The sequence below is a fragment of the Calypte anna genome, chromosome 10 (assembly GCF_003957555.1).
Source record: "Calypte anna isolate BGI_N300 chromosome 10, bCalAnn1_v1.p, whole genome shotgun sequence".
Classification (NCBI taxonomy): Eukaryota; Metazoa; Chordata; class Aves; order Apodiformes; family Trochilidae; genus Calypte; species Calypte anna.
In genome coordinates, this window is record NC_044256.1 from 11,049,192 (window position 1) to 11,063,254 (window position 14,063).

The 14,063-nt window shown below is 40.0% G+C and overlaps 1 protein-coding gene across 2 annotated transcripts in view; it reads right to left on the reverse strand.

Moving 5' to 3' along the window:
* Nucleotides 1-2,365: 2,365 nt before the first annotated feature.
* The window catches only part of SHC4 (SHC adaptor protein 4), a 28,605-nt gene continuing 16,907 nt past the window's right edge, over nucleotides 2,366-14,063 (reverse strand). The window contains exons 5-12 of one of the 2 annotated variants that reach the window (XM_030456877.1): nucleotides 13,430-13,483; nucleotides 10,875-10,926; nucleotides 10,082-10,208; nucleotides 8,198-8,375; nucleotides 6,831-6,891; nucleotides 5,312-5,485; nucleotides 3,592-3,845; nucleotides 2,366-2,981 (exon numbers count right to left, since the gene is read on the reverse strand). In XM_030456877.1, coding sequence (XP_030312737.1) covers nucleotides 2,826-2,981; nucleotides 3,592-3,845; nucleotides 5,312-5,485; nucleotides 6,831-6,891; nucleotides 8,198-8,375; nucleotides 10,082-10,208; nucleotides 10,875-10,926; nucleotides 13,430-13,483 — 1,056 coding nt within the window. In that variant the 3' untranslated portion in view covers nucleotides 2,366-2,825. The remainder of the gene's footprint in view (nucleotides 2,982-3,591; nucleotides 3,846-5,311; nucleotides 5,486-6,830; nucleotides 6,892-8,197; nucleotides 8,376-10,081; nucleotides 10,209-10,874; nucleotides 10,927-13,429; nucleotides 13,484-14,063) is intronic. The other variant, XM_030456878.1, reaches the window with a different exon arrangement.

The following is a 14,063-nucleotide window of genomic DNA, read 5'->3' on the forward strand; positions in this document are numbered from 1 at the left end:
CATGCTGCCATGCTGTCACCGTGGAGCAGCGGCCTGGCTGGGGCGTCGTCACGAGCTACCGCCCTCTTCTCTCTCATGCGTGAGCCCGCCTGAGGGAGCTGCAGGCAGCCCGGCCCCGCGGTCTTGCGCCGTGCTGAGGGGGTGAGGATGGAGCCTGAGGGTCCGGGCTGCACCTGAGGAAACTGCAGCGGGACTCGGGCCTTGCGTGACCCGCGAACCCCCGTGGAAGCATAGGGGCAGCCAGAGTGGGCACCCACGGCCTTTCTGAGGGTGCCCAGTCTGCCAGGAGTCTCTCTGCTTCAAGCGCTAGCTTTAATCTGTTTAAAACGTAAAGTTTCTCAGCGCAAACAAGCTTCTTCCACAGAGTCGCCTGTAGGAAGCATTAAAGATAAATTTAAAAATACAATAAAATAGAAAAAAAAATCCGGGTTTTCCGAACAACGAGCGCTTGTTGAGAACTGAGGAAGATGTGTCGGAGCTCCATCTAGTGACACCTGCCCGCACAGTGACCAGGCTGCTTCCTCCCCAGCAGCAGAAAATGGAAGCTGTGGTAGGAGAGAAGACTTTGGGTGAATCGTTATCACATTTTTATTGTTGGAAACAAAGAGATACGTGTGTTACCGTGCTTCGGTGAAATTTATAGGAGCTTTGAGAAAGAACAAACATGCTGTGCCTTGAAAATGTGACATAATAGGCAAAATTACCTGGTTTTCCCAGGGCTTTCAAGTAACCAAATGGAGATGGACCAATTCTCAGCATTTTCAGAGGCACAAAAAAGAAAAAAAAAATCCAAATGTATGAAAATCCATATTAACCTTCTTAAAAACAGTATTTTTGAAGAATTTCCAAAATTCAGAATTTAGTTCTTTTTTAAACATAGTTACTTCCTAGACTTAGGAAGTACTTACCATCTCACACAGGAGATGGTAGTCTGCATGAGATGGCTGGTCCACAGATGCTGAAAGCATTACTAACTAATTGAAGGCACACAGATGTTACAATCCAAACACTGAGTTCCTAGTTCCAGCCCCAGTCAAATGGATGTCATTTATTCTAGAAAAATATCTGTTGTTTGTAATGTATTAACGTGTCTGAATTATATCCATTGGATTTTTTTGCTTTCTCTCACATCAAGAGATTTTTAGATACTTGTTTCTTGCACTAGTACCCTTTTTTTCCTTTTTCCGTCACAGTTTTGCTTCAGACACATTCAAGAAAAGCAGGAGCAACAAATGTTTTAATGTTTTAAAGCTTCTCACTGCTTCAATATACGTAATTGAGTAGTTTCAGTTTATGTCTCTTAGCTAAGGATAAGAATAAATATGTTTTTAAGTCAGTTCTGTGACTCTTTACATATCTTTCCCATCAAGAACACTCAATAATTCAATAATTATACGTATATAGGACCCCTCTTTGTTTTCTAGAGAAAAAAGCTCTTACTATAGTGTCCCATTTAACATGAGCAGAGGGAAAAGAACAGAATGTATTTTTTATAATCAAGTCTTCCAGCAACTGCTGAACTCCATAACAATTGTCTGCCTTATGGAACAGAGTGGGTGGGCTGGGAGGCAGAGAGAATGTTCCTGCTCATTTCAGAAGCCATTGCTTATCTTAAAAGAACAACTTGCTCAGGCCATCACCCGGACTACCAGTTCATTCCTCAAATTCCCCCTGCCTTTCTTCAGTTAATTATAAAATCATTGTTTCTTCAAAAGGAAGTCCAACAAATCACTGTTCAGTCTGAATATAGGATTGTTCCTATTTAGAGTATTTATTGTGGCAAAAAAAAATCATAGGTTTCCTTTAAAAGACTTTTTTCCATGTTAAGGAACAAATCAAGTCTCTGTGAAGACAGGAAAAACTGTATCTAATTTTGGAAAGAACACTGAATAAGGGCACATGCAAAGTTCAAACAGTCTTTTAAATAGTCTTCTCTCAAAATGTATCATTAATTTTGTTCAGATTCTCTACTTTGTAAACAACTATATAATCAATGAAAATATATTTAGCCTACCTTTAAAAAGAGATGTCTCCAGTATTAATTGGTAATAATACTAAAATCATGTGCAAGACAAAAATATTAGGATCTAGCATGCTTGTCCTTTACCAAGTTCTATTCCAAAATTATATTACATCTATTAATTTCAATTTTGTAAATGTTGCATTATGTTAAGACTTGGAGTAGTCTGACTTGGTGATAAAAATTATTAAGAAACTGGACAATTTTCTGTACTGTGAATACTAGTCATTTCAAACATTACTTGCTAGTAAAGTGCTGTTACAAGCAAAATGAAATGGTTAGTGTCTATCAAAAGCAGATGACATTTTAGTAATATTCAAACTGTATTTGTTTTGCCAAATAGTTAAAAGCTTAGACACGTTTTTTAACTGCCCCAAACTATTTCAGTATAAATAATATCAGTTTCCAATAATTCTATGCTAAAAGGCACATACTAATGTTCCAGCAGTTTGTTCAAGTGAGCTTTTGTATGTAGAGGTTTAATTGTGCTTTTAAATAGTTACTGGTTCAGTGTGACCTTAAAAGTGACATTTGTGCATGTCTAAAATATCTTCTCACAAATGAATCTCACACTCTGAAGGTGTAATTTCATTAAGATTATATGTATCTATATAACTATGCTTGTTGATCTCCATGGATCTACATAGATATACACATATACATATATTCATACATACACACACACAAGGGTATCTTCTGGAACAGCAGCAGAAAGTGCAGTCTATGCTTTTTTGAACTGTTGTCATAATAGAAAGTCCACGATACAGTTTCAGATATTGTCTCAGGATCTGTGATATCCAAGGGATTATTTGTGGTACTGCATCTGTCCCACATTACTCTCCTTCCTTACAGGCTGCTTCAAGCTCACTTCACTTCCAGAAGAGATGATTGGCAAATTATTTTCCATGTGATACTGGATAAGATGACCCACACTATCAAATACATGGTCTTTGGTTCTCACCTAATGAAAGAAGCAAAAGAAGAAGTTTATGGTTAGATTGTACTTACACTTGGTTGGACATGAGCCTGGCACATTAAACACAGATCAGCTCATTGGAACAGGCTCATTAGCTTTTAGACAGTAATTCCAGACCTGTTCTTGACATACAGAAGAGATACAATGTTACCTAAATCCCACTGAGGATTACTTTTCTAATTAATCTCTCCTCTGTGAGATGTCACTCTGAAGTGCTCCGGTAGCCCTGAGCAGAAATAAGCAGAACTAAATTGGCAACAAACCAGCTCTACCCTTTCTGTATCCAGAACATTCATTATTTCAAGTTAGGGTTATTTTTCTATCAATAGAATTATGACCCAAAGCATGTATCAAGTGTTTATGCTAATTATCAGCACCTGGACTAACAACCATATTTAAGTACCTCATGGTACTTTCATGGTGCTTCAGTGCTGGTAAAATCTTGGATTGAACTTTCAAACTTACTGGAGGCAGTGACAAAATTTAAACTAAGCAGGATGGAATCAGGGCAGTTTTACTTGCTGGAATGCATCCAGGCAGTTTGACTGAAATATCTGAGCAGCCTTGAAATTTAAAGTATATGTCATTTTCATACCTTGCCCTCAGGATCCACCAAGAGCAGATGCTTTGCTTGCCCTCCCTGAAGCCCACTGAGGACATACTGACCAGGTGACGTTGTGCTCTCTCTCACCAGAAAGTCCCCATCATTGACTAAGAGGCTCTCTGCTGCTTTCCTGTTTAATTTGCCATGGTAACAATCTTCATTCTTTAGCTGTTGCTTTATTTGTGGCAGAACACAGAGACCAGCTGTGTTGCTTGTGGCATTCTGCTGAACAGCTTCCAGTAACTCTACAATTAAATGAAAGGGATTGATTTGGACACTTCACCTAGACCTTCATCCTGAAAGGATGCAAGACTATTTTTTATAGCTTTTAAAAAATTCGAGAGGTCTTGAAGCTGTGATCAAACCAACCTTACAGACTGCAATAACATGCAGACATGAATGCTCACACCCTCCAGTGCATTAGGTAAAATTGTAACACCATCTTCTCCCATACCTTAGATGGGAAAACCTTGGGTAACTAGGCAACAGGGACTGGAATCAGGAATGTTTCTGATGCTCTAATATTTTGGGGTTTTATTTCTTTGGTTGTATTAAAAACTCAAATCTTCCCTGTAAAAAGAAGATTTCTGCTGTGTTTTAAGCAATTTTTTTTTTTTTTTTTTTTTTTTTTACGATCTAGTTTTTCCTTCTTCCTTAACATGCTCTGAGGAGATGATTGCCATGGATCATTAGGAGAGTCATACCGAGTGGCTCCAGCTATGTGCAGGAATGTAAGACAACATGGCCAACATAGCCAGAAGGGAAGGATTACAGCATGATGCATCTGCTGTGAAAAAAACGAACAATTACTGAATGTACTAACAAAACTGGGTGGTTTGGGATATAGCCAGTCAGACTGCAAATGACTCACAGGCAGGATTTTTCTAAGGAAAATAAGAGGATACCACTTCTTCAATGGAATTGTGCAACCTAAGGCTCCTCAGGATATAGCCAGTTCTATTTAGAGCATTAACACAGCCCTGGACTTGAAATGTCAAAGTGATCACAGATTTCCTTTACTGTAGTTCTGTCCTTTTCCCACTTTCTTGTGTGGAACACTCAGTGGGTAATCATAAAAGGTAAATCTAATACATGAAGTATTTTCAACAATGAGGACAACCACTAGCAACTATATGGTTAGGTAATGGATATCCACCACTTCGATTTGTGAATGAAGACTTAATTTGACATAAATTTGATAGATACTACTGGTCAGACAGTTTGATTCAGAAATTATTGGAGATTCAATGGTCACTGATGCAACAATTGAGAAAAGACAGAACAACCCCACTTGGACCCTTCATACTATTGCCTCTGAAGCAAAGGCATCTGAGGCTGCTTCTACCTTAGAGTGGTTTAAATCTTGAGCATGCAGCTGAGCCCTCTTCCTTGAGGTATGGTACAATCCCAAGATTTCACATCAACTTAAAGACTTGCTTACTATTACCTGTGGAACACTATTTATTGTTATCAGTCAGCCACAGAAGATAAAAGGTTACTCTGCATGCTTACCATCACTACTTTAATCCCCTTTGCCTTTAGTTTAACAAGCAAAAAAAGAAAAAAAAAAAACCACAACCAGGAAGGATTTCTTCTCTCAGACTTTTCTATATTTCTTATTGGGAAACCAAAATCTTTCTCCATGCACAGAGCTGACAAGACCCCCTCCTTTCAAATCTTAGAAAGAAATGGTATTGCAGTGGGAACCTACTGGCCTGACGCACTGGGCTCCCATGGATCTGTGTTGCTGCTGTACCACGGGCTGCACAGACTGCAGGCTGTAGGGTCTGTGTGTTGATGTAACAGGGATCATCAAAAAGATCTGTTTTGTAGGCAGGCTTCAATAATGTTGCCTCTTTTGTCTTCCGTAATCTTTCACAATTACCTGCAATTAGTATATAGTATGCACTGATTTCCTTCTTCTTTAAAAAAAAATCAAGTTAAAATAACTCTCAAAAACGGATATAGGGAGATTGTTGTTCTTATATATCATGATAAAGTTGCTCAGAAGGAAAAGAAAATTGCTTGATGAACTTGTTTCTCCTGATGGCTAGAAGGCACAAGGTACACTGTCCAAAACCAGTTAGAATGAAGATTATAAAAAATGTTCCATAATGGATCAGCTCTCCTTCAATCAATGCCAGTAGTAAACCCCCCACTGACTGAAAAGAAATCAATACATATGACTTTGCAGAGACACATATACGTTGGCTTTCATTTCCCTCTGCACCACAAAAAAAGCTTGTGGGAAGCAGAACAATTCTCTCTCTTGCTATTCTGGTGGAGCAGGGAAGATGGAGGAGGTTGATGCTTTGTGGCTCTGCCTGGAGAGCCAAAGCCACATCTGTCAGGTTGGGATCCAAGCCTCAGAACAGGCTAACAGAATATCCCCTGTAGTGCATGAGAATAATAGCACTTGAGCTAGCCAGATAGCACACATATTTTTGCTCATTAGCAAACGTTTTATTCATAGATCTATTCATTCATTCTCTTATTTGTTCACCCTCTTTGTAGAAACTATTTTATTCTCCTTTCCTGAAATCACAAATAACACAAGAAATTGAACTATTCCCTGCAGACAGTGCAATAGAGCCCTTTAGAGCAGTACAGGTGGGAATACAAAAAGGACCTCATTATGCAGTGAAACATAAGAGGGAAGGAAATGAGCTCAGGGCATCAGCTGTGGCAAGAGAAGTCCAGAAAGGGATGGAGGCTGGTGGTCTCCCAGGGTCCCAGTTTTGTTAAAGGCGAACTGAGCTGGGGCACGAAGCAGGGGAAGGGCACGGTCAGACTGAGAAGCCAGTGATGCTGCAACCACAGGCACAGTCTCCCAACCACCCAGCACTGATAGTTTGGGTTTCATCAAGCATTTTTTGGAGAAAAAGATCTTTTCAGAGTCTGATAAACAATGAAGTATCTTTCTTTTTCAAAGGGTATAAAGGGGAGTAAAAACAACAACAAGTATGAAATAGAATGAAAAAACAAAAAGCTACTGTACAGTATCATGACAAGTAAAAGGAGGAAGTCTGCCAGCAGACATGAAGATAGATCAGTGGCCTTTAGAAAAGCTCTAAGGCTTTTTCTGTCTGCCCTTCATCCAGGGAACTAGAAATGACCTTGTTAGTAGAACACTTTTCACCATTGTATCAAAAGCTGAGGGGCAGCTCTTCCAGGCAGTCTCTGCCTTGGTTAATTCTTCATATGCATGAGAAGGAAAACAGACTACATACCCACTGTTTTGTGTTCTTCTGGGCAATTTTCATATATACTGATGAATGTTGGGCTGCCTGTCTGTAGAAAGATTGTAAAAGCAGTCATGTAAAAGAGTCCTTTAAAACCCTCAGGTAACTTTGAACTATCCATGCACTGATTAAGTGATATAGAGAGACCTAAACTTTCTTTCTTCACAAAAAAACCATAAATTCCTAGCTTCTCAAAAAAAATTTCATGCTAATCTACAACTTGTCATGTCTGGGCATACTCCAGCCTCACAGAGACCATTAACCGCCCAATCATGTATCTAATCTTTATATACAGTATAAGTCCTAGGTAATAACGTTCAGATTTTCTTGTAAATGTTCCTTGCAATAAAACCAAGGAGAAGTAACTACATACATCATGGTTTTAAAGGAAAACAATAATCAAGTTGTCTGAGCATCACTAGAAGGTCATTGGAAAAGGTAACACTCCATGGAAAAAAAAGGCATTTGCATTTACATGCAAACAACTCTGGGGAAGTTCAAATGCAAACTCAGGGAAGAGTAAAACATCTTTATAGAGAACCACTGGGGAGGTGGAGACCACCAGGCCCACAGCTGAGATGTGCAGTACTGCTGAAGTCAACAAAGCAAAAAACAGATGAAGCAGTAGCTTAGGAACACACAGGAACCTGGGAGCAGTTGCCAGAAGACGCAAATAAAACTTGGGTGCAGCAACATTTTTGGCAGCACTGCCTGGGTTCAGCAGGCATGTCTGAGTGCTCTCCCTCCAAGCAGGGTGGTGGTGCCAGCTCCCCTGAGCAGGGACACACAGGTGTTTCCAAGAACTCACACACAAGGCTTTAAAGTCTGTGCAGCCAGTCTGAACTCAGCTACTCTTACTCCCTGACTGATTGGGTTTTATCTCCCACTATCTCATCCAGAGCCACAGATACATACACCTTTTGCTGCCATAGCTGATTTAACAGTGCCTCATGAAACACTACAAGGGTAACTAATGTTGTATATACATTACAATCAGTTAATGTTGTATGTACAGGTTGTGGAGCACAACGGAGAGGATGAAATATTTATCAGATCACACAGTCAGGAGGTCCCAGATTTTGCACATATTCTCTCAGACAAGCCAATATGTATCTATTTGCTTCTCACAGCTAACAAGTGAACAAGGGACCATTTCTTGGTCTCCTGAAAGTACTCTAAGGACAAACTAGTTAATATTCAGAAAGTGCTCTGGGATTCAATTATGTACTAAGCATCATTAAATCTATCCTAAAAAAACCCTTTCCCAGGATAATCAGGACGCGCTTTACACCACACCAACACTTTATTATTCATCCCCAGCAGTGAACAGCTATCCCAGAAGATGATGTACTTACCAAGCAACACTGCTTCCTGCACTGTACAAGACACTTAGCCCTTTGGTCTGTTTGCACTTTCATTCGCATGTCTAACACTCCACCAGTGGGAGGCTCTTTCCCTGGAATTTCGTTGTAATATTCATGATCCTCCCTCTCCTGTGAATTCCCAGCTGATCCATTAGCATTTGCTGCCTCGCTGAAACAATATGGAGGGGGAAAAAAAATAAAAAAGCAACTGATGCAATCAACTGCTTTCTAGTGCAGGCAAACATCCCCAGTGTTTGTACATCTCACAATACACAGATTAGCCATATGGAGGCTGTAAAGGGCTTTGAGGCTGAACTTTCAGAGCTGTTCATTTTTCCAGGTACTTCATCCTCAACTAAAAACGGAGTCATCACAGTTTGGGGTGCAGGAAGGTAAAGTCATTTTCTTAGCGCCAGGAAACACAAATCCCTTTTCTTTGACTTGAAAATGCATCACCCAAAATGTAGACCATAAAATTAATTCCTCTGGCTTCTTGTTTCAACTGCATAAGTCGAGAGATTCCTGGGGCACGGGGGGCTTACAAGAGAAAATTAAAACTTCATGACATTTAGTCAGATAGCCCTGCAACTGTTTTAGAACATCAAGAATTGCTAACAAAATAAATGTAGTTTTCCCAAGTGGAATGTACCTTGATTTTAATAACCATAATCAATACAACGTTCTGTTTTAGCTTGAAGAAAACACTGACTGACACAAAGGAGACTGCCCAATGCTTTTCTTGAGCTAAAGCAGAATGATGGGAGTTTCAATATACAGCTGATGCACTGCAAAACAACGAGGTGCTTCCTGTACTACCTCCGGTCCCAAAATAAAAAGCTCCTCTCAAATCTTACTTCTCTGTTTAACAAGAATAAAATTGGATAAATGGCCTCAAGCAGGAAAGAGATAAAGTTCAAGTAGTTGATTATGTGATATGCAGTACAAGTATTTGATTATGTGATGCATAGCAGTTTGGAAGTGAATGACTCATTCACACAGCAATATCCGACTTCTCTGCCCAAGGACCATGCTCCAAGGCTGGCTGCAGGTTAGGCTCAAAGAGGAAATCTAATTAGCCTCTTCTATTTCTCTTTTCTCTGATTTACTGGTGGCATAACCTAGCAGAGTTCCATAGGAAGGGCTGTTCCTTTGGTTATTGTCCCCAGGGAAAACAGACCAGTATTAGCAGTGGAATGGCATGGACCACTATATAAAATGAAATATAAACTAGAGCTGGGGCTGCTGCTTTGTACTAAAACCAGTTCTGCTGCACTGCATCATGGAGGGTACCAGTGTCACTGCCTGCACAGGGAATCCAAGTGCTCAGGACACTGTTAAGCAGTGTTACAGCATTACCTACTCATAGGAGGCTGCAAACAATCAAATTTGACATTATAGTAAAGCCTGAGAAAAATAAGCATAGCTAATCTGTGAGGAGAGACATAAATTAAAGCGAGAACTGTCCCCAGTGCAATGGAAAAAGGGTAATTGAAATGGGTAACTGTGGTCCAGATATTAATGTAGGGCCTGTATTGTGAGCAGTGTGCAGAAGAGAGCTTCCTACTTTAAAATGCCAAGAAGTGGCTGTGGTTATTTCTGTACACATGACTGAATGTAAGTCACTCCAGGTAGAATCCCAGGCCACTGCCAGGACATGAGGAGAACAGCAGAAAGGTGAATTACAATGGGTTCATTGAAATGGCCCTCACCTTCTTGGTAGCCACCCTTTAAAATACTGGAACATGGTGATAAGGTCTCCCCTAAACCTTCTCCTCTCCAGGCTGAACAAACCCAGTTCTCTTTGGAGTATATTGTTTTACTGAAAAGCACTAAAGAGAAGGAAGCCTCCAGATAAGTGACCAAGAATATGCTGACCTTTCATTAGATGTCACCAGGCTTGATGGGTTCTTCAGGTACTGTTTGAACCTGAGCTCAAAAGCCTGTCCTATGGTGTTGATCACCTCCTGAGCCATCCCATTGGGACATTCCAGTATGTGGCATGCTGCAACAAGAGACACCTTACTTTAATTAAGTAAATGTGCTTTGTAAAAAAAAATTAAAAAATAATAAAACAAAACAAAAATAAACCACAAGCTATATTGCTTACAGCAGAAAAGCTGTAAAATACTGAAATTATGCATCTTGACAGCATTAGGACATTACACAGACAGATTTTTTTACGTGTTAAGGAAATTGCTCTAGGCATTTATTTTAACTCAAAATATCAATCTATACCTCAAGGAAGGGAACTCTCCACTTGTAATTCCTGCATGGAGTGCTCCTTTATCTCCTCTTCTCTCCCTGCCTGGCAGTAATCAGAAGCAGAGAAGAGAAGTAGCCCTGCTAGTGTGAAATCTTCCTGGGAAACAGCATGAAAACAAGTATGGGTGGCTCTGGCAGCCTGGAGCAGGACCACACTCCTGCCACCCATCCTTGTTCTCATACACAGCCTCAGCACAGCTTTAGTCTGACCTGCAGATTCTCACTGCACTGCACAAACAACACAATATTTAAAGCCCCAGGCTTTATACTGTCTCCCATATCCATCCAGGGAAGCCAGAAATTGTACAGAATATTGAGCTTTCTGACTTTAAAACTCAAAAAATTCCTTGGTACAGATAAAGCAGTCGTAAAAACTTGTATAACAGTCTGGAAATTGTATCCATACCTCTCTGATTAACAGGATCTTTTGCTACATATGCAACGTAGTCTGTTGTATCCTATAGGAAAGAAGACAACAAATGTCTTTAAAGAAACATCATTAGAACAACCCTACCACCCCAGCAAAGCAACTGACTACAGCAAGAGGTATTTTTAGCTTTAAAAAGCCTTTTTCTTTCAGAGAAAACAATGTGAGGTGCTAGCAAAGTGGGCTAAGGAAAAGATCAGTGACACAGTGGTGACTATCGATGCAGTAACTCTCCTGGAATCATTTTCTTGTGATAAATGCATTAGACCATTTGGCATTCTTTGTGTCTGCAATAAACTGTATTTTCAATTCCAAATTCAGCAACACAACTGGTGCCTCATCAGCAGGCAATTCTGCTCCTTTCTGCTGCTCCCACTGAGCTCAGAAGCCTCCCCTCCGTGATGCAGTGGGCTGTGTGACTGCCAGTGACAGCTTTTAACTGGGACAATCTTTACAGTCTCAATGGAAAAAAAATGGTGCTAACATACATGCAAAGGGCTGGTCAGAATATTCCCAATTTGTAGCATGGAGATTGAGTTTTGGAAGTATCTTAGGGAAATCTGACCTGTTAAATACTGCAGAATACAACAGGTATCAGATCTCAATGACTGCTGCCTGATTTTAGTTCAGCTACCACCAGGTTAAATTACTCTGGACCACAGGGCTGCTGCTGAGTTAAGACAACCTCAGTGTAACCACTTGTGTCTTTCCAGACAACACTGAAATAATCCTCCTTTTTTCTAGTGAAAGTGAAAAGGGAACTGGAATAGGAAAATTAACATTTCTAGTCATTCCAAAAGCAAGGAGTCACCTGATAATTCAGTGTTATAGTAAAAATGGTGAGGTAATGAATAACATTCTTTTAATTATTAACGATGCATTTTGTTATTCTGGATCTTTAAGGCAGGATGGGGGAAATGAAATTCACAGCCTAAAGGCATGGCTCTCTTGAGGGAAGATGCAATCAGCTGGCAGGAAACGAGGCCTCCATTTGCAATATGCACAGGAACAATCATTTAATAATTCACAATGAATGACACAAGAGGCAGATCTTAGGGCCAGCAGAGCTTGTCCTAGATGATTTTTTTTAAATCTCCAAAATTAATATCACTAAAACAAAGAAAGCTAAATATTTCTTAGGAATTTAGTGAACTCAACTTCCTTTCTTTTTTACTTTCAGGTTTTCCTTAAAAGTTCATAAATATTTTAGGATATAATTTTAAGAAAAATTAGATCTATAGCACAACTGGAAACAAAAGTAACTGGAGCACTACCTGTTATTTTTATACACTTACAATGTTTATGCACATGCATGGATGACTTTGCTTTAAAATAAAGCCAGAATAGGGTTTCTTGTCAGACAGAATATTGCTACTCCTTTATAGTGTAGAGGAACACTGAACTGTGCTTAGCCCTGAGTGGGAGCAGGTGTAGAGACCTGTCCTCTGGAAACTCTCATTTTAAATATAAAGAGAATTTTGTAAAAATTACCCGAACAAGCTGACAAAATGCCCCTTATGTGACATCCCACTGATTTATAGTTACTCCTGCTGAGCAAGACGTCCATTTTACACATTCTCCCAGTAAGAGAAGCATCACCAGCTGCACCACCAAGGCCTTTTCCTGTAGGACACCTATGTCCAAGTACATCTCTTGGTGGTCTTGACATTAAGGACTGACCAAGCCTAGCCTGAGTAGCCTGTGAGATATGATGGGATCACTGTACAAACCCAATGTAATATATTTTTTAAAATACCATTTTGAACAGGTAAACAAGACCTGAAGAATTACCCACCCAACCAGCTGAGCAGAGATCTGAAAATGCAACCCTGAGTTTTCAAAATATGGAAATATTACATAAAGACAAACTAGAGATCCAGCACCTAGCACCTGCTGCATACTTCAAGAAGTCAGCTTGCTCCATCTCCCTCTTGGGTGCAGGACTGACAGTGCAGAACCTGCATACAGGCTCCCTCCCAGTTCCCAGCTCCAGGAAGCTCCAGTTCTCAGGCAGCATCTCTCCAAGCAGAGCAGCTGAACTCCTGACACTATCCCTACAGCCCTCCAGAGAGGGTCCATCAGCCACACAGGGATGGTTCCCAGCTATTTTCCCTTGCCTGCTTCTATATCCAAAGAGAAAATTCTGCCATTCTTCTGTTTAAGCTAGGTCTGGATTACAACCCACAAATTCATCTAAAATTCAGAGGTGCTGGTGTTGACCACTTTTGTGACAGGTATTGGATTAGAGGGACCACAGAACTGATGCAATTCCTGTGTTCATAAGTTCTTATTTGTAGGATGGGGAATGGGAAAGGTAATTATACAGATCTATCCAAGATCCACTGAGTCTCTATTCCAAATCTCCTTTCCAGTCTCAGTTCCTCAATTTTCTTGTTGTACTGATCACGATCCAGAAGCACAGTTAGTCAGTGCTTGTGTATAGGAAGGAACTAAGCAAAGCATTTGCAGGTAATTTTAGTCCTGTAATAATTTCATTATACCTGCAGAAGTATATCTTATAAATGAATACTTACTGGGTCACCTCCAGAAGCAAATGAGATGGACTGCATGTGATGGTTGGCAATAATCTGAAAAGCATGACAAACTAGTTAAACATGCTGATGTGCCACACATTTAGAAAACAGCAAAGCATATATCTTCATAGAGCAAGCAGTTAGGTTAATGATCACCTAATCCATTAATACATGCACATACCTTTTGTGAAGGAAGGATATAAAAATGGAAATATTTTTGAGACTAGCCTTTCATGCTTAGTAATGTCTAGATCCCCAAGTAATCATTCCTTAAAGGGTTTTCAGGATAAATTCAACCACCTTTTTTAAAGACACACTGGTGAGTATGAAGCTAAATGAGATTTTGAAAGGGGAATAACTGGAGACACTGGATGCATTTACAAAGTCTTGAAAAATTATTTCATTTTAACGTATTTAAAGGTATGGTGCATACAGTGGTAGCATTTTTATGGACAGGCCCCACTGATACTCTGATCTTACTCTCTCTCAGCAGTAGCACCAAACTGCTACCTGGTAGAGGTTTCACTAGCCAAATCTACCATCAACTTCTCAAGGCTTCAAACACTAACTTATCTCTGGAGACAAACTGTTCTTTATAATAAACTTGTGTGCAACAGATTATGCAGGTGGGAAC